The 26,481-nt window shown below is 38.7% G+C and overlaps 2 protein-coding genes across 3 annotated transcripts in view; one reads left to right on the top strand and one right to left on the bottom strand.

The window, feature by feature from the left end:
* The window catches only part of UBAC2 (UBA domain containing 2), a 147,738-nt gene that overhangs the window by 100,945 nt on the left and 20,312 nt on the right, over positions 1-26,481 (bottom strand). For both annotated transcript variants that reach the window (XM_014568171.2, XM_014568170.2), the window contains exons 2-4: positions 25,417-25,544; positions 20,238-20,357; positions 19,585-19,694 (exon numbers count right to left, since the gene is read on the bottom strand). In XM_014568171.2, coding sequence (XP_014423657.1) covers positions 19,585-19,694; positions 20,238-20,357; positions 25,417-25,544 — 358 coding nt within the window. The remainder of the gene's footprint in view (positions 1-19,584; positions 19,695-20,237; positions 20,358-25,416; positions 25,545-26,481) is intronic.
* On the top strand, positions 10,230-14,276 carry GPR18 (G protein-coupled receptor 18). Its single transcript, XM_006195202.2, has 2 exons — positions 10,230-10,582; positions 13,037-14,276. Exon 2 carries the CDS (start codon positions 13,071-13,073, stop codon positions 14,064-14,066), a length of 996 nt encoding a protein of 331 aa, XP_006195264.2. The 5' UTR covers positions 10,230-10,582; positions 13,037-13,070; the 3' UTR covers positions 14,067-14,276.

Genomic DNA, 26,481 nt, shown 5'->3' on the forward strand with positions numbered 1-26,481 from the left:
GCCGACTGGGACCACCAGAGCCGTGCCTGCGGCCCTGTAATACCACCCACCGCATCTACGAGCACACCAGTGTTAACTGGCAGTCACGCCATGATGCCATTTCACACACTTCCCTTGGCTTTTCCAAACAAGTGACTGCCAAACAACAACCCGCCATTCAGTGCCCCCACAGTTGATTTTTTTTAGGCTAAAGGGGAAGACCTGATGTTCTCTCTTCAGTGTTTTATACGCTGATTGCAGGGCCTGTAAATCCATCTTGCTAAACAAGTTTGTGTGTTACAGCTATTGCTCTTCAAAGGTGACTGCTAGCAGGTCCCCCTAGAACTCATTCCCCTTTATCTCCAGGCATTTGGCTGCCTCCCTAGGGATACTTTCCCAGCTTCAAATATGACTGAGTGTGGCCACATGACCAAGTTCTTGCCCATGGTTTATGAGCAGGAGTGACACAACTCCCAAAGCACCTGGTGAAGAAGCAGTTCCTTACCCTGGACTTCCCTTCTGATTCCTCCCTGCCGGCTGGAAAGGGAAACTCTGAGGGGCGTGTGGTGAGGATGACAGAGCTGCCCCACCAGCTCAGCCCCCTGATGATTTCCTAGAACAGATCCCACCGGCCCACCAGGGACGTCACAAAAGGGAAAGAGACAACTGTGTTCTCTGAGCCACTGTGTTCGGGGATTTCTTTGCTCCACTGTTACTAAAATATTTTCCTAAGCTTTAGTAACTTGCAAATTTGATGAGCAAACATGCTATATTTTCAAAGCAATCACTGATACATACTAATCAGGACAAGCAGGGAACAAGAACACTGTAGAAAGGTAAACAGTGGTTCCTTATGGTGGTTCCTTAGAAAATTAAAAATAGACTTACTACATGATCCAGCAATTCCTCTTCTAGATACATACCCAAAAAACTGAAAGCAGGACTCAAAAAGATATCTGTATGCCCATGTTCACAACAGCATTAGTCACAACAGCCAAAAGGTAGAAACCACCCAAGTGTTCATCAGCAGATGAATGGATAAATAAAATGTGGCGTATCCATACCACTGAATGTATTATTCAACCTTAGGAAGGACATTCTGACACAACATGGAAGAATCTTGAAGACATTATACTAAGTGAAATAAGCCAGTCACAAAGGACAAATATTGTATGATTCTACTTACATGAGGTATATTGAGTAGGCAAGTTCATAAAGACCGAAAGTAGAATGGTGGTTGCCAGGGGCTGGAGGGAGGGAGGGACGGGGGTTATTTTAATGAGTATGGCGTTCCAATCTGGGAAGAAGAAAGAAGCTCTGGAGATGGCTTGCACAACAGTGTGAATTTACTTAACACTACTGGACCATACAAACTTAAAAATGGTTAAGAGAGTAAATTTTATGTTGTGTACATTTTACCACAATTAGGAAAAAATGTTTTAAGATATATCAAGTTTGTCCCAAGGCCACTGTCATGTTTAACTCTTAGTAGATTATCAGGCACAAATAACATTTAAAATGGAGTCTTCTCAAGGCCCGGGAATACATGGTCCCACAGAGGAAGACAGGTTCCTAAAAACGATAGGATGCTTCCAGAGAAGGCAGAAATGGTCTATAACCCAAAATGTTTTACAGGAATGAGGACACGTCCACATAATATAGAAATATTTAGAAATTAACGTTGAAATATTTGTATTATCTTCAGCCAATTAATAGCTTTTTAAATATTTTATTTCAATCTCAACACGACTTCATACTACTCTGCCATAAAAAAGAATAAAATAATGCCATTGCAGCAACATGGATGGATCTAAAGATCATCATTCTAAGGGAAGTAAGCCAGAAAGAGAAAGAAAAATACCATATGATATCACTCGTATGTAGAATCTAAAAAAAAGGACACTATAAACTCATTTACAAAACAGAAACAGACTCTCAGATATAGTAAACAGTCTTATGGTTACTGGGGAAAGGGGGTGAGAGGGGAGAAATTTGGGAGTTTGATATTTACAAATGTTAGCCACTATATATAAAAATAGATTTTTAAAAAGTTTATTTTGTATAGCACAGGGAACTATGCTCAATATCTTATAACAATCATTAATGGGAAAAAATATGAACACGAATATATGTGTGTATATGCAAGACTGGGACACTGTGCTGTACACCAGAGACTGACACACTGTAATTGACTGTACTTCAATAAAAATAAGGAGAGAGGACAAAAAAAAAAAAAACAAAAAAAACAAGACTTCAAATCAAGTAAAGATGAGCTCTGTGACCACCAAGTCATCTGTGGGTGGCAGTAAAAGCACAGTGTTCATGTCACAGCAGCCCTGAATGACAATCAGTCTGGGATAAGTAGAAAAGATACTCGAGCAACTGTGTGAGTTCTCCTACAATAAACTGTGTTAACTTCTCTGATACAACAAATGTTTATCCTGCCCACACACATATACCCAAGGGCCTCTGCTCGACCAATCCTAACCTCTTTCTTTTTTGTCTCATTCTTTTCCTTGCTATGTCTTTGTGATCATATCTGTTTAGAAACATTAGACACTAGTGTTGTGGGGACATGGTATAGTTTTCTTACAGAAAAAGAGACACAAACACTAGTCAAATCAAAAAGCCTGTTTGTTGAGGGCCTACTGCATGTGAAGCACTCTGCTAGGTGCTCTGGGATTTGTGAGGACATACGTGCCAGGTTGATGTTAACAAGACAGTCACACAATGTGAATAAATCTGACAGATGAGAGCAGTCAGGGATGAATAACAACACGGCCATAACTCCCAGCGTAACGCTACCTCCCAGCTCTAAAAATCGAGGACTACTTATTGATCCCAAGTACAGAATTATGTTAATGCTAGAAGAATAAATCCTATGCTAGAGGCAGGCTGAAGCAGCCGGAGGGTCTGTGTCCTTCGGTCCAAACACACACACTGGCAGGCGAGCAGCGCTGCAGGGCCTTGGGGTGGGTGGAGTACGACGCACCCACTTCCTTCCCTTTTCTGTTCAGGTTCTATTCAGACAGCGTGGCTTGCTGGTGGCAAGGGGCTGTATGAACTGACTGTATGAATCATAAACTTCTCCTAAGGAACATCCATACGAAAAGAATTAACAATAAGAAGATGACATGGTTTCAAAAACTCAACTGATTTGCCCCTCGTGCCAGACCGATTTTAAGCATAAGAGGGAGAGTTCTGGTAAAGAGCAATTCTGAGTAACCGAGAGCAGTACAGGTTCATTACCAAGGAAACAAAAAGCCCGCACAATTTTTATGTCTTCCTCTGCAGGCTGATTATAATGTCTCCAGAAGGTTCTCTGCCACCAGGAAGGACAGCTCTCCCGAGAGAGGGTAGGAGAGCAAGTGACTAAGAGTGCCCTCTCGGGCTTAGGGCCTGGGCTGCCTGGACCTGGTCCATTCTCACGGCTACACTGTCTGCCTGCTGTATACAAAAGGAAGGTTAAAGGAAAAAGGCTAAAAGTACATAGGCAAATTAGCTGGAACAATCTAACAATCTACTGGAAATGGATAAATGTCTAAAGAATAAATAAAATCAAATACGCTAAGAAGAATAAGTTGACTAAAATTTAAAATAAGATTTAATACACATATCATAGGCTATGAAATGAAGGCAAAGGCTAGGAGTTAATGGGACCCCCTCCGGATTCTGTGTGACCCTAAGTACCAACACACACACTCATGGCTCCCTGGAATGAGGTTTAACTAAATGAGTCCTGGACATGTTAAGGTTTCCATGCAGAAGATGTGAGGGCACAGACACCACGTTTATCCCACGTCTCTCACCTCCAGTCCCACACAAATTCAGAGGGAGACAAAGATAAAAAATACTCACTGCAATAGGAGTTCCTTAGAAGTGCACAATGCCAGGATGGGGGGGGGGGGGAGTCTCTGAGAAAGCCTCTTTCAACCCTTCCCCTCTTCTAGTTGCCAAGAGTGATGATCAGAGAAATGAACTAACTCTCTTCTAATAATAACTCAGCTGATTAATTAGTAGCATAGACAGAGCTCCGGAACTGCTACCCATTCCCAGTCTGTAAAGGAGCTCTTTGCAGAAAACTGCCCTCAGCAGGAAACCCCTTTTCTTGACAATTTAGCAAAGCTACATGGTAACTAACTTTTAAATCAGGCAACACCCACCCCCTTCCCGGTCCAGGCCCTGGCACGCCTTGCAAATCTTTTGATCGCACAACACCTCGTCTAACCTGTTGGTTCTCTTCATAGATCAAAGAGGTTGAAATGAAGAATAAGTAACTAGCAGATAACAAGAGCTCTTCCCTAGCGTCCCCTTAAGAAATCTCGCAGACAGACTGTGTGAACAAGACAGCATCTAAAGAAAGATCACAAGGAGTCAACAAGCCCCAATCTCAGTGATGAAATGAGATTACTTCCCCTTTCCCATCTGAAAATTTCATGGCCAAGCAGAAACATCGGAGTTGGTTTGGGAGAATGTGAGTCCACTTTCTCCTCAGGTTGCTGGCATTCTGATTAAAAGAAACTTTATTTCTACCAACAACTGCTCCTTCATATTGATTTTTGAGTGGTGCCTGAATCTGGTTAACAGTCCAGGAAAAACGTACATACGCCACAAAGTAAAAAAGAGGACATTTCAGGCAAGACAATGAGAACTAGGACTTGAGGTCTAGAACATGCACTTTACACAAGCTTATGAATGAGATGATTCAGAAATAAGACTTGAGACTCAAGGTGTTTTTAAAAAATTACTCATGGAAACAGCTTAAAAGAATCAGATACCCAAATTCAGTTCCTGCCAATTCAACGCCCAGGCTTTTTGATATGCAATGTAACACTCTCAGAAAAGTGTAGCGAGCTGGAAAGTCCACTTGCTTCTCTCCCTTCCCCACCCTGCTCTGTTTCAGAGGCTGAGGGTAAAGATTCCATTCAAAGGCTCAAGGGCCCGCACTTCTGCTGAGTTCTGCCAATGGGAGCCCCAGAGGACCCTGAGGCCAGGGGTCCTTATTCCTCTGGTTCCTTCCTGCAAGCTTACTGCAGGCTTACCGTCCCTCAACAGAAAGTCACCACTGCTCCCCCCGCAGTTTAACTCTGCAGGGCGGGGGGCCCTCCAGATCCAGCAACCTCTCCCTTCCCTGATCTCTCTGGGCATAAGGGTGGTGAGCACAACAAGGCAACAGTCCTGCCCAAAGGTCCCCCTTTTGTCATTAGGTCCCTTTCTTTTGTCATTAGACCTTAATAAATAAGCCCTCCTTGAATTATTCTAATTTAAGCGAGCTATCTGTTTTCTACTGAGACCCTTACAGATACAAGGATAAAACAAAAACAGACAGCTTAATAAATTTTCACAGAATAAACACTCCAGTGATTAGCACTTGGGTCAATAAACAGAACTTGCCAGCATCCTGGAAGCTCTCCCATGTGTCCTCCTCACCACGTATTACATGCTCCCGCAACCTACCAAAAGGTTTTATCACCTACATATGAATCCCTATACATTTTATTTCAGTTTGGTCTGCTTTTCTGAAATTCATACAAATGGAATGGTATAATATGAATTCCTTCACATCTGGCTTTTTTCACTAAACCAGACACATGAGATTTGCCGATGTTGTTACATGTGCCTATTACATGATTCATTTTGATGGTGAAATGCATTTGTTTGTCTACACAACTGATTTATCCATTCTGCAGCTACTGAACGTCTGGGTTGTTCCTAATTTGGAGAGATCAGGAATAATGCTACTATGATCATTCTGATCTATGTCTCCTGGTGCACAGGAACACACATTTCTGCCTAGGAGTGGGATCTGAGGCAGAGGGTGTAATATCTTCATTTTCATACTTAATATCCAACTGTTTTCCAAATTTAAACTCCTACCAGCAACACACATGAAAAGTTCCTGTTGCTCTACACCCTCGCCAGCACTTCATGGTGTCAGTCTTTTTCATTGCAGCCATTTTGGTGAGTGGGTGATAACGTCTTATTATGGTTTTAATTTTCATTTTCCTCATTACTTATGAGGTTGAGTGTACTTACATGTTTACTGACCATTTGGATGTACCCATTTTTTGAGTGCTTAAAAGTCTTTGGCTCATTGAATGGCAGAGATCTTCCTTCTGAATTAAATTTGCAGGCCGACAGAATCCAGCTACAAAACCTTTCCTTGGGAATAGCAACTCATTAGTGAAGGATGGGGAAAGGAAAAGATGGTCTATTCACTCAGGAGACTTTTTTGGCAACAGATCAAATTACTCTTCTGATTATTCTCTATTAAGTAAGACCAACTTCAACAAAATTTACTGAAAGAAAGCACAATACCATAATACAGAAAGAGCAAAGAACGATCTCACAATCTGAGAGTCTTGAGTAAATATCGCTGGATTTACCATCCCCCCATGACTGTGTCCTCAACAAACACTGCTGTTGGCATGAAGATTAAATTCAATGATGCATATAAAGCACTGAGACCTCTGCCTGGTGATTATTCACCTCTGATAATATAGGTAAGAGTAATGGCAGAGATATTAAAAAAAAACCCCAAGTAACTCTTTTCAAACCAACAACCTTCAGCCTTATAGATACGCAGTTACTTTTTAGTATACAGATGACTGTATACCAAAATCCTCAATCACATACACCAGTATACAAGTTTGGGTTTAAGTAATTCAGTAACACACCTCTCATTTCTTAACCAGTACTGACTCTCCATAATACCTTTTTCTTCTCAACTGCTGCTTCACCATATTACTAGATATTTTCCCCTATAAACTCATCTCTATATATACTATCTCCTTTAACTGTGAGACCAGAATCTGTAAGAGGCAGCCAAGTACCTCACAACAACCAGAGAGCTCTACTCAATCCGCTGTCCCGGGGACCCTGATGGGCCTCCAGCCAGTCAGGGAAACGCAGACCCTGCAAACTCTTGGCCTGAGGTCCTGTAGGATTTCAGTGGATCCAGGACTGATTTCACTGCCATGTAGAAGCCTTCTCTTAAGATCTTCTAAGTAAGAGAATCTTTAATATATTTAGGGAACTCTACTTTCATTGCCAATTCAGATCTATTTTAACGGGAAGTCACTACAGCAGCTGGGGCACAAAGGCGAGGACACTGAACTCCATACCTGAAGACACTAGGCCTGGCTGGCTGGGTTCAACTTGTTTGCTATAAGTAATTGTCTGATTGTCTGAAAAATTATAAAACTGCAACAAAAATTGCCAAGGAAAGAGAATTTGGGAAATGCTAAATTTATAATACAATTTAGGAAGTGGAAAGGGGAGGTTCATACTAATTTGGCTGTGAGACTATAGCTCTAAGTTGTTGGATTTATAAATAGATTCAGACAAATAGTTTCTCAATCTTCTTTACCCTGAAACCACTAATTCAACATATCTGCCCCCAGCCAGCCAAAAAAGAGGAGTAATTTCAGATGCAAGCTTGAAAAAGAAAGGGGTAGGGGACAAAAATTCCATAACATCAAAGTGGGAGACCATTAGGGCCAAATGGTAAGATTTTCACCCAAGTTCAGAGCTCTCCCCATGTCCCTCCCCACCTCTTCTTTCTGGGGACAGGCGGTCTACCAACCACTGTGGGCACGTGTGTGCAAAGGGCCACCCATGCTGGGAAACACACAATGACACAGTGGTCCCTGAGGACTAGGATAAGCCCCACCGACGCTTCCTGTGGTAAAGAGAAATGTGTTAAGAATGAGAACTGTAATTTTATCTGTGGCACAGACTCTGATATAGGAGAATGTTCTATGATGGGGATTAACTCTGTAAGTCTGTTAACTACAGCCTTCCTAATAATTATAAAATTGGCTTAATTAAATTATATTCACTCTAAAACTGGGCTTGAGTGCTAAAAGAAAAACTCACTTAAGGTGTTTAACAACAATCAGAATTCAAAAATGGAGCTAAAACAGATTATTTCACAAAGTGAAGGGAATGCTGTGAAATCCTTCTTCTACAAGGTGAAAAATTGCTTTTCACCTTTTCACTCATATTCCAAAATAAATGAGGAAATTAAACCTGTATGAATGGCCCCTGAATGAGATAAGTTCTTCTATCTGAATAAAAAATTCATCAGGTTCAAGTATTAAAGAAGCAAACCAGACACCATAAAAGATTGATTCTTGATCCCCTGTTTACTTGCTTGCTGACAAATGGCTTGGGGGAACTTTTTTTTTCACTGAAATTCTTTTCTAGCATAAAATTATTGTGACGAGCCTGGAACACAGAGAACAATGCTAAGTGCTGCACGGTCACAGAGAGGAGGAGAGGGGGTCACTGCTGGGCTGCCTACCTCCCTGTCTGCCTTATCCCCTCAAGCAGGTCAGAGTGCCCCTGAAGCTGACACTGGGCTCAATAATTGGTCCATGACTCCCTCCATCTCTTCACCTACTCTTTCAATCACACATTCAACCAATACTGCCTGTTACACACACACGTATACAACACCTGTGAGAACTCAAGGACCTCAATTTAGCAGAGGATAAAAGGCAAGTAAACAACAATAAGACAAACACATGCCACCACCCAGGTAAGTACCCAGTGCCGAGGCACCTTGCAGGGGCGAGAACCAACAGCTTCAGAGGTCAGAGAAAACCTCCGGGAAAGGCAGCATTTAAACTGAGACTTAGGGGATAAACAGCAGCTGGCCAAGCCAAGAGATGGGGCGCGGTGGGAAGGCTGTTCCAGGCTGGTGGAACAGCATGGGGAGGGCCAGCAGGAGCAAACAGAGGAAGTCCCCTCTGGTGGAAATGGAGGGGAAGGCAAAGGGGAGCCGCCCTCAAGCTGCGCCTGTGGGGACTTCCTAGGTGCCCTTGGGTGCCTCTCTGAGAGAAAAGCATCTCCCTGTGTACAGACAAGGGGCTCCTTGAGTCCTTTATGAGTCTTAATGAGATGTATGTCATTACCCTATCTGCTGATTTCAGCAGCAGGGGGAACACTAATCAATACTCAATTGTCGAAGACTTGTCACAGGTGATGCAAAAGTAAGGCAGTGAAAAGACTGGATCTGCAGAGAAGAGTTTCGCTCTGCAGAAGAAACATCAACCTCTGACCCTGCATCTGAAACGTAACTCCATGTGTTAAAAAACTGATCAGTGCAATTCAGCAAGGAGCAGATCATGACTGATGAATACATTGACGTCTTCACCTCACAACGGGAAGTCACTACAGCAGCTGGGGCACAAAGGCGAGGACACTCAACTCCATACCTGAAGACACTGGGCCTGGCTGGCTGGGTTCTTCAGGAAGTCACTGGCCCTCTCTGGGCTGCATAGGAAATAGCTGCTCTGGGTGTTGCCAACGCTTCTAAAACCCAATATTCTGGCATTATCACGATCAAAAGTACTTAATTACCAAAGGAAAAGCCTTGAAAAACTTTTACAAGTCACAGACTTACTATGGTTTTGTCTGAGGAGAAAAAAAGAGCATGTGCCCTCAAACTTAAATTAAAAAACCAAGCAGTTAATAAGCTCATGTACTTTTTAAAAGCTGACAAATCATGCATAACCAAATATAAAGATAATTAGAATTTTAGGACAAGCAAATGAAATTATGATTTTTTTTTTAAAGAAAAGAGAAGATAAAAAATTTAATGTAACTAGGCAGGCAATGATTGGTGCTGCTCACTTCCCCTTTTGCTGCTTTCATTTCCCTTCTTGGGTTAAAATACTCCTAATATGTAAATCATTCCACTAAAGACTTCCAGAGTCCTGTCTCAGCAATTTGTAGGGATAATTATGCAAGAATTATTTCTAGATTTCCATGTGACAGAAAAGGGATACAAAGCACTGGGGACTTAAAAAATAGAGCAAGTGGGTTAATGTATATGCAAAGCAGAAGCAAATAATTGAAGATCCCAAAATTTTAACCGTTTAGAAATGCTTTAGCAGTAAAAGTGGATATTCTATAATTTTACTAAAGAGTTAACTCTATTTGAGAGTTACTAAGTTCCAGGTTAGCACCTGGATTTTTCTGGTTTAGAGTCTTCAATCCTATCAAGATAGGTATTATCTCTATTTTAACTCTATGGAAACTAAAGAGGAACAGAGGCTCAGAGTGCTTAAGCAACTAGACAAAGTCACACAGCTTAGAAAATGAAGAAGTTATACTATGAATTCCATTCTAGTCAACATCATTTCTCATTCTCCTTCAACAGATGATGCAGACTTAAAGCATCAAAGTAAACAAATTGAAGACATTTCCCCCCTTTTGTATGATTCTCTTAAATATACGCCATCATTTCCAAACGAGCTTATGCTAAGCATGACTTCATAAACAAATCATTTGTGAAAGAGAAAAACCACATCCAGGGTAAAGTCATAAGTTGAAAAGACCTTATTTCAGAGAGCACTTCCTGAAAGAGACAAAGCAGCAATTACAGCTGAACAAGTTACCAACTCCTATACACAGTATTATACTTGAAAGAACTTTTTAAAGCAACAGAAGCGCCTACAACACAAGAAATACAGTATTTCTTAAATATACCATTTCTAGAAAGAGCTATTTTAATACAAGCAACTCAAAGATCTTTTACAGAACTGAGTATACGGGAAAATGTTCCTCTCTAACACAGCCTTTTAATGGACAGGAGGTAAGTAGCACTTAATTAACTTCATCACAGATTATCACAAGTAATGCTGTACTTACTAAATCTCAAAATCTTTGTTTTATTTTAATAATACAGTACTGAAACTATGTTAGTGAAGGACTTTCAAATGGAGTATGCTGTCATTTTCCTGCATTACTAATACGATTTTTCATTAACTTTCAATATTGTTTTACATTGACAGTAAATGTAATATTTTTCAACTTAAAAGAAAATGTTGATATGATATAAGTTATCTTTAGAGAGTCTCCGTCACTTGGTTTCATTACATTGTTTGTTTCACAGAATGTACTTAATGGCTATATATAGCTAATTATGGACTCAAATATTCAAAATGCTGACTTAAAAGCCAATCACTTTTCAATATTTAACCAAAAATGTATCTGGGTGCCCAGAATGCAACCTGTACTGATATTGCCTTTAAAACACACACATTAGGCATATTTTATTCAGTCTTAAGCAGATGAACACAAGTGTTGAAGACATGAAGACAGCTTGACCTCAATGAAGAGAAAAAGATTCACTAAAAAATGGTTTGTAAGTATGGAATTTCTGTGACAAAATTTAGGGATGAGGATGAGTGGAGGGAGTTCTGATACAATATTAAAAGAGAAAAAAGGGTACAAAATTTCATTTATCTTACAATTGCTACTATTTAAAAATTCACTGAAAGTTAAAAATAAGAGTCAAGCCTCTAAAATTATTTTTCTTTGTATGATACTGAAGATTTAATTTTCTATGTAGTTTTTTCATTTGGTAGAAGTTAATATCTTAGTCACACCAATCCTTGGAAAGTTTAATTAATACAGGCTTTTAAATATATAGAGTTCTACTCCGAAATCATATTTAACCTAAATATCTGGCAAACTAGCTGGAGTCAGAGAGGTAGGAGGGAAAAGAGGGAAGGGAAAACAAGCTCATATCTTGTGTTTATCCATAGCAATTGCTCAAATTAATTTTAAATTACCAACCGTCCATGATGCCACTAACCAGATGGCTAATCTCCCCCCAAGTTTTCACTAAAGAGAGATGCAGGGCTAAATGAGAGAAAGCCCATTCTGCAAAGTGACATTTTTGAAGGAAACTTTTCTTACGCCTCCATATTTCACAGGGGATGCCATAAGGTTCCATCTCTTTGTAGAGTCTATTTTTAAAGTCACTGTTGTTGGCGTTGCATCGTGGGTGATGGAAGTTTCACACGGGGGTGGGAGGGTGGTCAATGATATTTACAATCACAACTAAATGCCTTTCCATTAGAAATGGACACTTTGGGGGGGGTAGAAATTAGTTTCTGCAACACATAAAGTTATTGAGTGACTTCATTAATAACTACTTCTCTTTGATATTCCTTTTTTAAATTAAATTTGACAAATAATACTTCAGCTCCTGTATCTGTGTAGCGTGAGGGCATGAAAGTCACTATACTAGCAATATCTTATTCTCAAGGTGTTGCTCTCTGTGCATCACTGCAGCAGGGAAACCCACTTTCAGGACACTGGTAAACACCATCCAGAAGACCCAGCATTAGGCACTCCCAACTGTGCATTAAAAACTAGCTCATCTATTGTTCTAAGAGTCAAGTTCATGATCTGCAGACCACGGAACAAGACACCACAGTTTCTAGACCTATGATAATTTAGAGAGACCATGATGCTATGTTTGCCACTTGAAAAAAAAACAGGTTTAATGGCCAACTAAGCAAGCCCTCATTGACAAATTAGAGTAGATGCTGTTGGTCACCTTGCCCAAGGTTCCTTCCTTCACTCATCCATCAATTCACCAAATATTACTTAATGAGTACCTATTATGTACTCACTAGGCAGTTGGGATTTGCAGTAAAAAGAAAAAGTTTTTGCTCTCAGAAGAGAATTACTGTGAATATTCAGTAATCAACCAGTTATATGGTTCCTTTATTAGTTTTCTAATACATATTTTATATATTAAAATTATATTTAATGAGTAAAAATTCATTACTTGGACATTACTAATCTAGGTTACCAAATATTAAAACAGCAGGAAGATGATAAAAGGTGGCAAACTACTTTGTACGATGCAAAATTCAGAATGGCCTTTCCCCAGTTAGCCCCAATCAAAGGATATCTACTATAGGAACGACTGCTACTCAATTTCACACTAGAGGGAAAAAAATCATAAAGAAAATGTTATTCTTTGGGGAAGAAGGGAGGTGGGGAGGGAGAGAAGAAAATGAATACATCTGCCAGTGCACTATGACACGCCAGACTATTTTAACAGGTTGGCACGTATTAGTAACAGTACCTAGGGAGTGTACTTCTGAATAAATACTGAGACACATATATTGACTCCACGACATAAAGTCCTCTCAAAATTACAATCCACTGCCATGCCAAGTCAAGTCTGAGAATGTTAAGCATTTATTTTTTAACAAAAGGTTTTATGCCTCCTATTCTTATTTTACAGTTTCTAAGTGTCATGTCCACCAACAAGCTCTAAGATGACCACCCCACACAATCAAGCTCAACCTGGCCCTTCTAACAACTCACATCCAGATGAATACAAAATCGCAGCCCTTGTCTTCTACAGTTGTATCTTCATCATTGGACTATTTGTTAATGTCACTGCCTTATGGGTTTTCAGTTGTACCACCAAGAAGAGAACCACTGTGACCATCTACATGATGAACGTGGCGTTACTGGACTTAATATTTATAATGAGCTTACCTTTTCGAATGTTTTATTATGCAAAAGGTGAATGGCCCTTTGGAGAGTACTTCTGCCAGATCCTTGGGGCTCTCACAGTGTTTTACCCAAGTATTGCTCTATGGCTTCTTGCTTTCATTAGTGCCGACAGATACATGGCCATTGTACAGCCAAAATACGCCAAGGAACTTAAAAACACATTCAAGGCCGTGCTAGCGTGTGTGGGAGTCTGGATAATGACCCTGACCACCACTATTCCACTCCTGCTGCTCTATGAAGACCCAGATAAAGCCTCCACGCCCCCCACCTGCCTCAAAATTTCTGACATCATCCACTTAAAAGCTGTTAACGTGCTGAACTTCACACGACTGATATTTTTCTTCTTGATTCCTCTGTTCATCATGATTGGGTGCTACTTGGTCATTATTCACAGTCTCCTTCACGGTAAGACATCTAAGCTGAAACCCAAAGTCAAAGAGAAGTCTATAAGGATCATCATCACGCTCATGGTGCAGGTGCTCGTCTGCTTCACACCTTTCCACATCTGCTTCGCTTCCCTGATGCTGGGAGGGGACGAGAACAGATACAACCCCTGGGCAGCCTTCACCACCTTCCTCATGAACCTCAGCACCTGTCTGGATGTGATTCTCTACTACATTGTTTCGAAACAATTTCAGGCTCGGGTCATCAGCGTCATGCTATACCGCAATTACCTTCGGAGCGTGCGCAGAAAAAGCTTCCGCTCAGGTAGCTTACGCTCACTAAGCAATGTGAACAGTGAAATGTTATGAACTGTTAAATGTTTTTGTCTTCAACCTCTTTAAATTCACTTTACTAATCTTAGGGTCAATAGGTATTCTGTATGCTATTATCAAGTCCCTTCTCTCCTGAAAAAAAAAAATAAACTTTAAAAATTGTTCCTCTTTTGTGGGACCTTATTATTGTGGCAGCATAATTAAATATACTGATGTATTCTAATAAATTCACTATTTTTAAAATTTGCATAAAACATTTTCATCAGTCATTGGGAGAAAAACATCTAATCTGTGTTTCGTATCTAAATACAGCTGACTTAACTTTTGGGATTTAATTCTATGAGCAAGTGAGTCATGATGTCAGTCAAGCCAGCAGGCAAAATAATCAAGCTACTGTTTGAAATAAATTGACTGAATTATTTCTAACTAGATGCAGTTCCCTTTGGTTTAATTTACACTCAGAATTGGTGGTCTAAACCCAGTATTTTGTGTTCTAAACACCAAACTCCCAGGATTCCTGCACAAGCAACTGTGTTCAACTCATCACTGTTACCTGCTCCAGAGCAAAATTCTCAGGACCAAGCATCTGAGGGGGCCTGTAAAGCTCATGGCCATCAGCTCTCCCCTACTCTGCATTCTCCTCTGGAAATGACTACAACCATTCAATAAACACTTACTGAGAGCCTACTCTGCACCAGACTTACTGTGCACCACACTCTACTTAAGACCATTGGAGGAAACCTAACCCAAGATCCTATTTCTGCCCAATATCCAGGTTCATTCCTATGACACGATGTTTGTACTATATGGTGAAATATCTTCCTCCATTAGAAATAACTAATCAGTTTGTTCTTCTTAGGCAACAAAACATCACATTACAAAAGAGTCTGATTTTCTCCCAGGCCATATGTCACAGTATAAATAGCACCAGTCAGGGACTTTGGATTCTTATTCTAGCCTTGTCATTTAATTTCCCCTAAAAAGTAACAAACCAAGTACTTCTCCATTTAAAAAGGAAAGGAAGTAAACTATAATCTATAAATATATTATTCTAAACTTTATGGAAGTACACAAATGAGTCAACCATAACTTCCTCTTTGCTAAATCACCTGTATTACTCTTAACATAATCATCTCCTAATAGGACTAAGAATCAAATAAATCCATTGGCTATAAATAGATTTCTATAATATGGGCAAATTCATATTCTTAAAAAAAAAGAAAAAGAAAAGATAAAAGAAAAGATAAACACAAAGGAGGCCAATCATAAAACAGCATTTTAGTATTAGAAGATCCCTTAGATGATCCTCCAGATTAATCCTTTTGTTTTAAACACAAAGAAAATGACATTCAAAGAGGTTATATGACTTGCTCAGCTAAAGGACCAGGATTAGAAACCACGTTCAGTACTCCTTTCATATCAACCACCAATTTTTCAATAATAAAAAGCAAACAAGCTTACAGAATGTAAACATCCTCATAGCTACATATGGTAAAGGAGCTAAGATGGTACTGAGATGTCGTTCCTCAACAAAGAGAAAACTGTTTAAAGTTTTGAATAGTTAAGTGTGCAAGATGCTTTAATAAATATCATTAAATGAGTAATTATTTCTAAAACAAGGGAAATAACTCTTGTATTTGATATGTAGGCTCATGGTGTATGTATACAGTCATTGCCTACTCATAACTCTACAGATGAATCTGCTCTTACATAATTTTTTAAATGACAAGTTCTCTGCAATGACTTTTCCTGATGAAAAGAACTGGAGAGCAATAAAACCCAACAAAGTGAAAATGTATGTCATGGTTCTCACAATAAAACTTTAGATAATCTAAAACACAGTTAATTTAAAAATGTCATTCAGCATTATAATCAGACACATTTTAATATGATATGTAAAAACTCAAAATTCCACTTACTCTCGAGGTATCTGATTCTGGGAAACAATACAATATCCACATGTAAATACTAACAATGAAAAAATAACAGGTCTATAAGTACAGGTGTGTGATAAGCATGGGTTACTAGAAGCAACTAATACATACAGCGTCTACTAATGGAGCTGTCATTACTTTCAAAACCTAGTGGTTACATTTTCTGAATTTCAAATAACAGCCATAAGAATCCATCATATGCCAGGCGTAATTTCTTTGCAAAGCACTATAAAAAAAGATGAAACGTCTATGGTTCAAAGACCTCCCCTTATAGTCTTAAGGGGTTACACTGTAACCAAGACTATCCCTTCAACATTACTGAATAAAGGCAACGAGTACATGAAGTAAAAATAGTTCCCCCTCCGTGAGCTAGCAGGGTGGCATGGGAGGGCCGGATAATGATAATGACGATCCAATGCAATAAATGCTAATAGGTATCTTAACAACTTTGTTGGAATATAAATAAAAGGACAATTAACCCTGCCAAAGGGCAACAGGGTGCAGAAAGGAAACCAAGTTAAGCACATGAATACAGATACACAGAACATTAAGAAGGCTGAATGACCAACGGGGGAGTGGCTTGAAATACTGCACTAGGGTCAGATTACGAGGGTTTTGAAGGGAAAGGAAAAAAAAAACAATATATGGAGTGGGGCTGTTGCTACTGCTAAGATATTTGTGCAGATGAGCTTATTTCATTCCCTCCACTGCCCTGTGAAGTACAGAGTGTGGCCCCCAATTTACATAGGAGGGTCATCTACAAACTGAGCTTAGGAAATGGAACCTGAGAGGCGTAACTTGCTCGAGACGACACACAAGTAATACATGGCAGAGCTGGAATCTCAGATAAATCTGGTCTATGTGATTCGCACTATTCCGGACTGCCATGATGCCACCTTGGGGGAGTTTGATTTTTATTCTGAAGCAAATGAGGATTTAAAGGTTTTTAAGTGGATGAGCCAACTTGTATTTTAGAAGGACAACTTCTGAAAACAGTGCATGAAATGCTCTGAAATTGATAGGAAGAGTAATTGGAGAATTACTGCCAAAAATCTAGACAGGAAAAGACCAGTTAAGACTGAGATAAGGACAGCAGGGGTCGAGAACATGGGATGAACAGATGAATTTGACGGGACTCTGAATTAATAAGACTTGATGTCCTACTCCAATGATGAGAAAAGAGAAAGATTTCCAGCTTGAGTGACTGAGTAGATGGAAATACCATTAATTAAAATAGAAAGTACAGAAGGAGGGGGAGATGAAAGTACAGAAGGAGAGGTGATCAGAAGAGGTTAAGAGCTTCTGAATATGATGAATTTTCTTTGAGTCTTAGAAGTCATTAGGATATATGACTGAAGGATCAGGAAAGTAATATGGACTAGAAATAGAGTGCTGGGAAACAAACTGTATGTCAGATGTCAACTATAGCTGACGTCATGGGAGTGGACAAGATGGCCCAGAGAAAGCACCTGGAGTAAGCTTGAGAAAGGGGCTGCAACTAGTAAGGAAGGTCAAAAAGGACCAGGAGACAGTAGTGTCCTAGGATCAAGGGAGCAGGTTATTTCATGAAATAATGGGAGGTCAAAAGCATTCAATGTGCTACTGAAGGGTCAAATAAGATAAGTGAAAATAAGCCACTGGTTTTAGAAATTGGTTGGTTACTGGTAACCTTTATATGAGAAGTTTTAACAGTGGTGAGGTTAGGAAAAAAAAGGGAGAGAATTAAATAGGAAGTGAAGAATTCTAGGGAGTGCAGATAAATTTGGCATTGATGAGAAAGAAAAAGGTAACATGTTATACGGAAAACAGTGCAAATTATAAAACACTCTGACTAAAAAGAGACAGTTTCCTCTCCTGAGTTTTTGAAGCTTTGTTATCATCAAAAAAAAGATATATTTACAAAATGCAAAATTTATTTATTGAAGTAAAGATTTATGTTCCAAGAAGTTCTCTATGTTTGAGAACACTTTAAGACTCAAAATAGCCACACTGTAATGATTCATGATTTAAAAAGGAAAGAGAAATATATTATCATTCAGGTGATGTCTGAATTAACATTCCATTGTCTTTCAAAGGGCACCCTATAACTTTTGAACTTACTCAAGTTTCCAATTCTTGCTACAAATTAAGGTTTAAATAGATAAATGCCTCTTGGCCTTAAGTATAAGCACTGCCACCAACTTCAAAATTGAATCAATCTTCCTTCTATACATCTGTTAGGATTCCATAAAGAAAATGCCATTCATACAAAGAAATTACGGTCATTCAACTCTGTGTGCAATAGGGAAAAAAAGGTCACAAGACAAGAGAACACTGTAAATAAGAATTAAAAGCTATGTTATGACTTATCCTCGAAATTTATCCTAACACAAACACACGATACAAATAACCCTTCCGTAACTCAGTAGGCCTTACAAAGAACCAAAAAAGAATTGGCCTGGATGAGAAATGTTTGGGGGAAAAGCAGTGATTTAATAACGCTGTTTCTTTTCAGAATAAACATGGAATCATTCCTAATGACTATACTATTTTCCACAATAGAAGAGGATGCAAACTAAACTTCTCAGTCTAATTGCAATTACAGCCCATGGAACTCAAAAACTGTATGATAATTATGACAAAGAACTTTATCTGTCACCATTAAAATATTACTCAGAATCATATATTATTAAAACAGCTAAAGATCGACACTCATGCACACAATTCAGTAACATGCACACAATTCAGTAAATCCCATAAAGGGCAGCTGTGATCAAAAATATTAACAATGTAAGTGTGAAAGCTATTAGATCATTAACCATATTTTAAAATAGAGACCAAGGTGAATTTGAATCACGATACATGCAACTGTCTAACAGTTCTCAAAAGAAGATTAATGAAAATTAAATTAAAAGGCTGAAGCTATTACACACAGAATTTTAACTACCTGGTATCTTTATTTCATAGGACCTCATCTCTCACATACAATCTCAGATACTTAATTCAGAGATGCTTTAAGGTCATTTATACGTGCTTATAACTCTGCTCACAGACAGTAGTTATTTCATAAATTAATACTTTTTTGTTTTGTTTTAAAAGAAGACCAACATAACATGAAAGCACAGACAGTCCGAGTTAGGTCACACACCGCAGGTTGGCTTCAAAGTTGTAACCTACATATTGTTTTCTTTTATCTTTGGTGAAAGTATATAAACAGTATCACTTTTAAAAAGCAGCATTCTTCAGAAGCTTAACTTCAGATAAATTAATTTTGTTTCCTAATCTAATCTAATTAAGTTTTGCATTTTTTGTGTTTAATTCATTCACAAAGTTACAAAGACAAAATTTCACTACAAAAACACAATTCTATCCTCAGGACCAGAACAAGAAATTAATTAAAAATTCTCTAAAATATGAGTTTTTAAAGCTGAAAAAAAAAAAAAAAAAAAGAGTGCATGTAAAATAAATTGTTTCCAGAACGTAATGAAAATGTAAGTATATACTGGATTTTTTACAGGTAATATAAATTTTACTATATCCAGAAGTTTTAAAAATATTCTTGTACTGACTTTCACATACAATAATGCTTTATATCAGATTTAAGCAGTTATGAATTAAGGTAATCTTTGAGAGCTACTTACAATCCAGAAGGCAAATTCCTGGCTGCAGTGATACCAAATGAATACCACACAGCTTCAACAAGGATGAAGTCACCCACGGCTGACAAAACCCAGGAACCCAGTAAAAAGGACTGAAAATAAAATAGGAAGAACATTACAGAGAGGAACCTTCAAAAAATAAACTAATTTTAATTAATTAGTACCAGCTCAGGTATATATATATACTTTTAAGTTTGTTTTTGTTCAAACAGACTTTTCAAAATGAGGGAGTAAAACAATATTGGTCAAATGTATTAACTTCCATAATTTCTAAGTATGTTAAAAAAAGATATTTACAGTATGATTTATTTTTACAAGTAACACACAAACCATTAAGCAAAATAAGTGATTAGAATTTTACTAAAGTAAAAATCCTAATTAAAATTTTTATTGCCTACTCACTAATATTGTCTGTTATCATTATCATTATTATTATTTTGTTATGCTAGTGGCTTAAATTTAAAATTTTTCTCTGGTTATTGTCCATGCTCCAAACCAGACTGAGGATCATGTAATTAAAAGATAACTGTCAATAATAACATCAAGCTAAATAAAATAAAATTATTGCAAAATAAGAAAACAAAAACATTTTTTCTGTAATCTAAGTAACAAAGGGAAAATACATAAAAACTTACTGCAAATTTTCTGCTTCCATATCTTCTTTCAAATATTCTAAAATTATAAATAAGCAGACTACTGCAGAAAGTATCTTTCAAATCAAGGCAAATTATTCTTCCACATATCAACCTCCAGATCTAGATGGGGATTTAAAAATAGCAAATAGGAGTAAAAATTGTTCAGATCTCTTCCACAGCAAATTTATTGTGTTTACTTTATACTGCTTATTTATTATACTCTAAGCAAACTAATGTCACACACAAAAAAGTTGAACTACATATATGATTTCCCTAGGAAATGAGCTTGACCCTCTCAGACTAAAAATTCCTTTCATATAATGGTACTCAAAAATTTTGTGTTTATTATAATAGAATGTGTTCTCATTAAAATAACAAAAAATTTTCTTAAAAAATTTTTAAACTGTGTTTAGTAAAATTTCAAAAATCATATATATGAGCTGGAATGAAAGGCTACCAGATGTTTATTTTTATGTTACTAAATAAAACAAACTTGTATCTGAAAAGCAACTTAGGGATAAACCCAAAATATACATTTCTGAGCTTAATTTTAATGATCAACCTACTTCATAGCAACTTTGTACAAGGCAATTTATGACAACTGTTGTTAAATATTACTAATTTGAAATTTTTAGCTAACTTAGTTTATTTAAATCATTCTGGTTTAGGTGAAAAACATATAAAGGGATATAGAAAGGAAAAACAGTCATTCAAAGGCTACTCAAACTATTGAGTCTTCTTAAATATTTTCCATATTTTGAAAGATAAAGCTAGTAACATCTGCAAAATATTCTGATCTTATTTCCCTTTCACAATTACCTTACAAAATAGGTAAAACAGCTACTTTTAGATTTTTTTTACAAAATAGGTAAAACAGAAATCCTATCTCTTTTTTGGTATTTTTATTTTGATAAAATAAACACAAAATGTATCATTTTAATTATTTATAAGTGTACAAATTCAGTGGCATTAAGAACATTCACAGTGTTGTACACCCATCACCAGAACTGATTCATCATCCCAAACAGAAACTCTGTACCCATGACACAATAGCTCCCCATTCTCTACTCTCCTCAGCCCCTGTGTTTTTCACATTATTCTGCTTTCTGTCTCTATGAATTTGACTACTCTAGGTACCTCAAATAAGTGGAATCATACAGTATTTGTCTTTTTGTACCTGGCTTATTTATTTCACTTAGCATAGTGTCTTCAAGGTTCATGTTGAAGTATGTATTGAAAGTTCATTGCTTTTAATGGTTAAATAATAATCCATATACATATATGCCACATTTTAAAAATCCATTTATCTGTTAATGGACATTTGAATTGTTTCCACCTTTTGGCTAATTGTGAGTAATACTGTTATGAACATTTGTAACATCTGTATACTTTGTTTTATTGAGCTTCATTTTATTTTGCAGATACTGTGTTTTTCACAAATTGAAGGTTTGTGGCAACCCAGTATCGAGCAAATCTATCAATGCCTTTTTTCCAACAGCATTTGCTCACATCCTGTCTCTGTGTCACATTTTGGTAATTCTCACAATACTTCAAACTCTTCCATTATTATTATATGTGTTATGGTGATCTGTGATCAATGATCTTTGATGTTACTATTGTAAAGAGATTACTCACTGAAGGTTCAGATGATGGTTAGCATTTTTTAGCAATAAAGTATTTTTAATTAAGGTATATACATTGTCTTTTTAGACATAATGTTATGAAACACTTAAACAGACTACACTCTAGTGTAAACGTAACTTTTATTTGCACTGGGAAACCAAAAAGTTCACGTGACTTGCTTTATTTTCACGATATGGAAACAAACCCGCAATATCTACAAGATACGCCAGTATTGACTCTGTCTTAAGATAAGGAAAATGAAGCAGAAAGTATTTTACTTGTATAACGTCATACACCCATGCTCTTGCCAAAAGAAGTAATAACAAGAATACAAATGAGAAAATGAACCATCCCAACTGTCAAAACATTTTTACATCTGTCTCTGTTTCAAGCAAGACATCAGGCTGTCTTTGTCATCAGTGTACTCCAATCTGTGGGGGCCCTGGACTGGTTCAGGGGCAGCTACTAGAGTTCACTTTACCTGCCCATTGAGCTGAAATGGGGGTGGCTGCCTACAAATCTGTGTTAAGGTCATAACTGGGTTCAAGGAGAAACAGCACCATGATTAATTAGCAATGACCATGGACACACATGTGGAATCCAGGTAACATCTTCAAACTAAATCTCTTTCCTCCCTCAGAAATTCCATAACTTTGCACCATAATCACATTGAAACTTTGGGCCAGCATATACTACCATCAGTATGACCAAAGGAGGAGTGTGCATGAGAGCACTTTGTAACAAGCTGCCCAGTACTTGACAAATGTAAGATGATGCTGACTGTCATCTTTACAGAACAGCAGATGCAGAAACCATGAAAGACACATTTAGAGTTCTAACACAAGTGTTTATTCAGGGCTAAGCCCAAAGAGCCGCTAGGAAAATCTAGAAGATTAAGGAAATTAAGGCTTCATGACTGTAAACAAAACAAACTGGGTTTACAGAGCCCCATTTTTTGTTTATTTTTTCAGCTAATGACACATAAAACTAGAAGCTACACTTTGAAATAATTTGTGTTTTGTTACTATGCCAAGTACACAAAAATCTGAGACCTTTCTGAGAAGAAACCACCAGGTATTGCTACGAAGGTGACTGCTCCCTGAGAAGACTGATCAACAAAGCACTGCTTCTGCATTTCAACCTGCAGAACACTAAGGGCAGGACCTTCCCACTGCCAAAATCTGGGAGAGTCTAACTCACAAGATAAAGCCCTTCATCTGCTGCCCTCCCGTCCGTATCCAACCTAACCTCGCATTAGTCTCTATCAATGCCTCCTATACCATACTCCTGAGGGTCTCAAGTTCCTGCTGCTTCAGAAAGTAAAATGTCCTTCTCTCTCTCTATGCTAATTAAAAGTTATTCCTTCCTTCAGACCAAATGGAAAGCTAACATCACTAAGGCTCTCCAGGGATATCCCACTCTATACTGGTCTGCACTTCATTTATCACCCAGAGAGGATTTAACTTGTGTCCTATGGTATCATGTTCTTGTATATGTGTATGCTTACATTTCCCAAGAAAGGACTGAGACTCTCCATATCTCTGTAGCAGCTCTAAAAAATGCACACTGAGGGCTTCTTAAGAGGCTCTAGCAGGAGAGGGTGCTATTCACTCCTGGACAGAAGGGTGGTGGTCCTCCATCTAGGCAGGTCACCACCTCTAGAGCGCAGATGCCCACAAAGTGGTGCAGTTGAAAGGGACTCTTGCCAACTTGGCCAGATGAACCAAATTAACCCCCCAAATCAGAAAGGTACCAACTCAGGGCCAGAGGACACTTACAGCAGTGGTTCTTAGGGCCGGTCATATGCTAAAATTCTCTGGGCATCTTTTTAAAAAGTACACCAATGCCCAGGTGCTGCCACTAGGCTCTCTGACTCAGCTGGTCAAGGGTGAGGTCTTGGCATTAAAAAAAAAAAAGTATATCCAAGTGATCCTGCTACGCAGCCAGGGTTAAGAACCACTGCATTATAGCAAGTGAAATCACACCAAAGCTCCAGACTATACCACTATATTCCGACAGAAAGCACTAGTACAGATAAAAAACTGAAGGGGCTTCGCAGGAACTAGGTGAAGCCCATCTGAGCAGTGGCATTAATCACATCACTACGAGAAAAAGGCGTTGGTGTTCAAGTGAATTTTTATGCTTCAAATGGCTAATCAAGTATTTGAGAAAAGCAAAGAAAGGGTGGCAGGTTATAACCATAATTTTCACTAATACTCTGTGATACTGAGATTTATAGTAAGAAATATATTTAGTTTCTGGCACAGAAATCTTAAAATGTTTGGAATTTCCAAAGAGAGGAAAGCCATAACTGTGTATTTTGTCCTGTTAGTGAGGTGACTTTTGGAAGCACCTGAACGGGGGCTGGTTTCTAGGGGAATCAACCTTGTGATGAGAGGGTTGGAATTCAGTTCCCCACCTGCACTGACCTCCAGGGAGGGAGAGGGGCTAGAGGGTGGATCAACTGCCAATGGCCAGGGATTTCATCACCTGTGTAATGAAGCCTCCATAAAAGCCCAGGAGGACAGGGTTCTGAGAGCTTCCTGGTTGATGAACACGTGGAGATTTGGGGAAAGGGGCTGAGAGCGAGCACAGAATCTCTGCACCCTTCCCCTTCCCTTGCCCTGTGCATCTCTTCCATCTGGATGTTCATCTATGTCCTTTTTCATATCCTTTAATAATAAACTGGTAACCCAGTAAGTAAAATGTTTCTTTTAGTTCTGTGACCTGTTCTAGCAAATTGAGCCCGAGGATGGGTAGTGGGAACTCTGATTTATAGCCAGTCGGTCAGAAGTACAGGAGACAACCAGGGCTTGTGACTGACATCTGAAGTAGGGGTGGGGTGAGCAGTCTTGTGGGACTGAACTCCTACCCTGTGGAAGCTGATGTTATCTGAGAGTAGACAGCATCAGAACTCAGCTGAACTGTGGGACACTCAGCTGGTGTTTAAGAATTGCCTACTGGTGGTGTGAAGGAACTCCCCGAAGCTGGAATTCACACCAGAACACCCTTTTGCACTCCAACTCATAGACAAGACCCAGCACCAGTGTTTTCAATGATACCAACCCATAAATCTCAAAAGCCAGAGACTTCTGCTCTTCTCAGCAGCAAAAACCCAAGAGAAATGTCCTACTTGGCTGAACCGCCACTATACAAGTAATTCACAGATTAACAGTCTGTTAGAGCTGAAAGAGCTTAGTTCATCCTGAAGCAGCTTTTTAAAAATGTTACGTATACACACTGATCATACAAAAACCAGATTCAACATTGTTAAAGTCTCTTGAAGTTAAAAACTGCATTTCCGTGGGTAAAAAGTAAAGCTGAAAAGAGACGCATCAAGAAAAAGGGATACAGCAACTGTTTCATTTTAACCTGCTTTGCTGAAATTACCAATAAATACAACTAGAAAAATTGATTGTTAATAGGATGTTAATAATAAATAATATTTCTCACTAATTTAGAGGCTTTGAGAGACTAAGGACAGCAGAAAAGAAGGCAAATCAAAGAAAAAATTCTGCCTTATCTCCTCCCGAGAGGCCAGTGGAGCAGAGCTCACCTGGAAGTCTTCCTTCACTGCTTCGAGGTCGTACACAAAGAACTTCTGACAATGCGGCAGGAGGAGGGCCAGCAAAAGCGACAGGGCGCTGGGGACCAGTAGAAGGCTCTTGGACAGAGGTGCCTTGTCTGGAGGGAGAGAGAAAACTGCTTTCAGAATGACTGTTTCTAAGCTTTTAAAAACCACCTGGGTGAAAAGCAAGAGAATTCACTTCATTTGAAGTAGAATGAAGACCAAGTCCACAAACTCTGAAATTTAATTATTAACGTCTATTTTCAAAATATCTTCCTACGGAGGTAAGGGGTCAAAGGGCACTGGAAAAGAGGTGGAAATCACTGGCAGGGCTTCACTGTCATTTGGCTCTTACGTGAGACCAAACTAAGTTTATTTCCACAGAATACCTTTCACCTTTCAGAAAACAGTCACCAAAGTGTAAAGAAATAACAGAGGAGTATGTTTTCTATCAAACTGACCAGTTAGGTCCTGAGCATGACTGGGATTGACACACATAAACATTTATTCTAAGAAATTTAAAAAGTGGTTAGACTTGCTAACATCGCCGCCGCAGTGGCCTGTAGAGATTTCCCACATGGGCACCCTGGAGCCCGAGTCTTCTCCGTTGGAGAGTCTTGTCTCAATCTTATGCTGCCTTCAGACGACAGCTCAATTTCCACTTCCCATCATCCGTCTGTGACCCTCTTCTGCCTTCCCAACTACAGTAAAGATTCCTGAAGGGGGGCTGCCTGTTCTCACTATACTGGCCACAAAGCCTGGCACAAAGCATATGAAATGTTCAGATTGTCAACAGCCAGGACCACAAGAAAGTGTCACTGACAGGGACCTTCTCAGATCATGCGAGGTGCACTTTCAGTAGTACTCATAAGAAATTCCCTGGTCATGAGCGTACTAGTTACAGTTGGCCATGTGGTTACTGCACTTGTTTGAGTATATAAAAATAGCCCAACTACTTCCTCTCTGGTCCGGTCTTGCAAGCATCTAACTTGGAGCCATCGGTAAAGAGGTTGCATATTGTCTTCATGACCAAGATGCAGTTAAGGCTCCAGG

The sequence above is a fragment of the Camelus ferus genome, chromosome 14 (genome assembly GCF_009834535.1).
Source record: "Camelus ferus isolate YT-003-E chromosome 14, BCGSAC_Cfer_1.0, whole genome shotgun sequence".
In the NCBI taxonomy this organism is placed as follows: Eukaryota; Metazoa; Chordata; class Mammalia; order Artiodactyla; family Camelidae; genus Camelus; species Camelus ferus.

Coding starts and splice junctions, on each gene's coding strand:
- GPR18 (XM_006195202.2), top strand. CDS start 13,071: ATGACCACCCCACACAATCAAGCTCAACCTGGCCCTTCTAACAACTCA.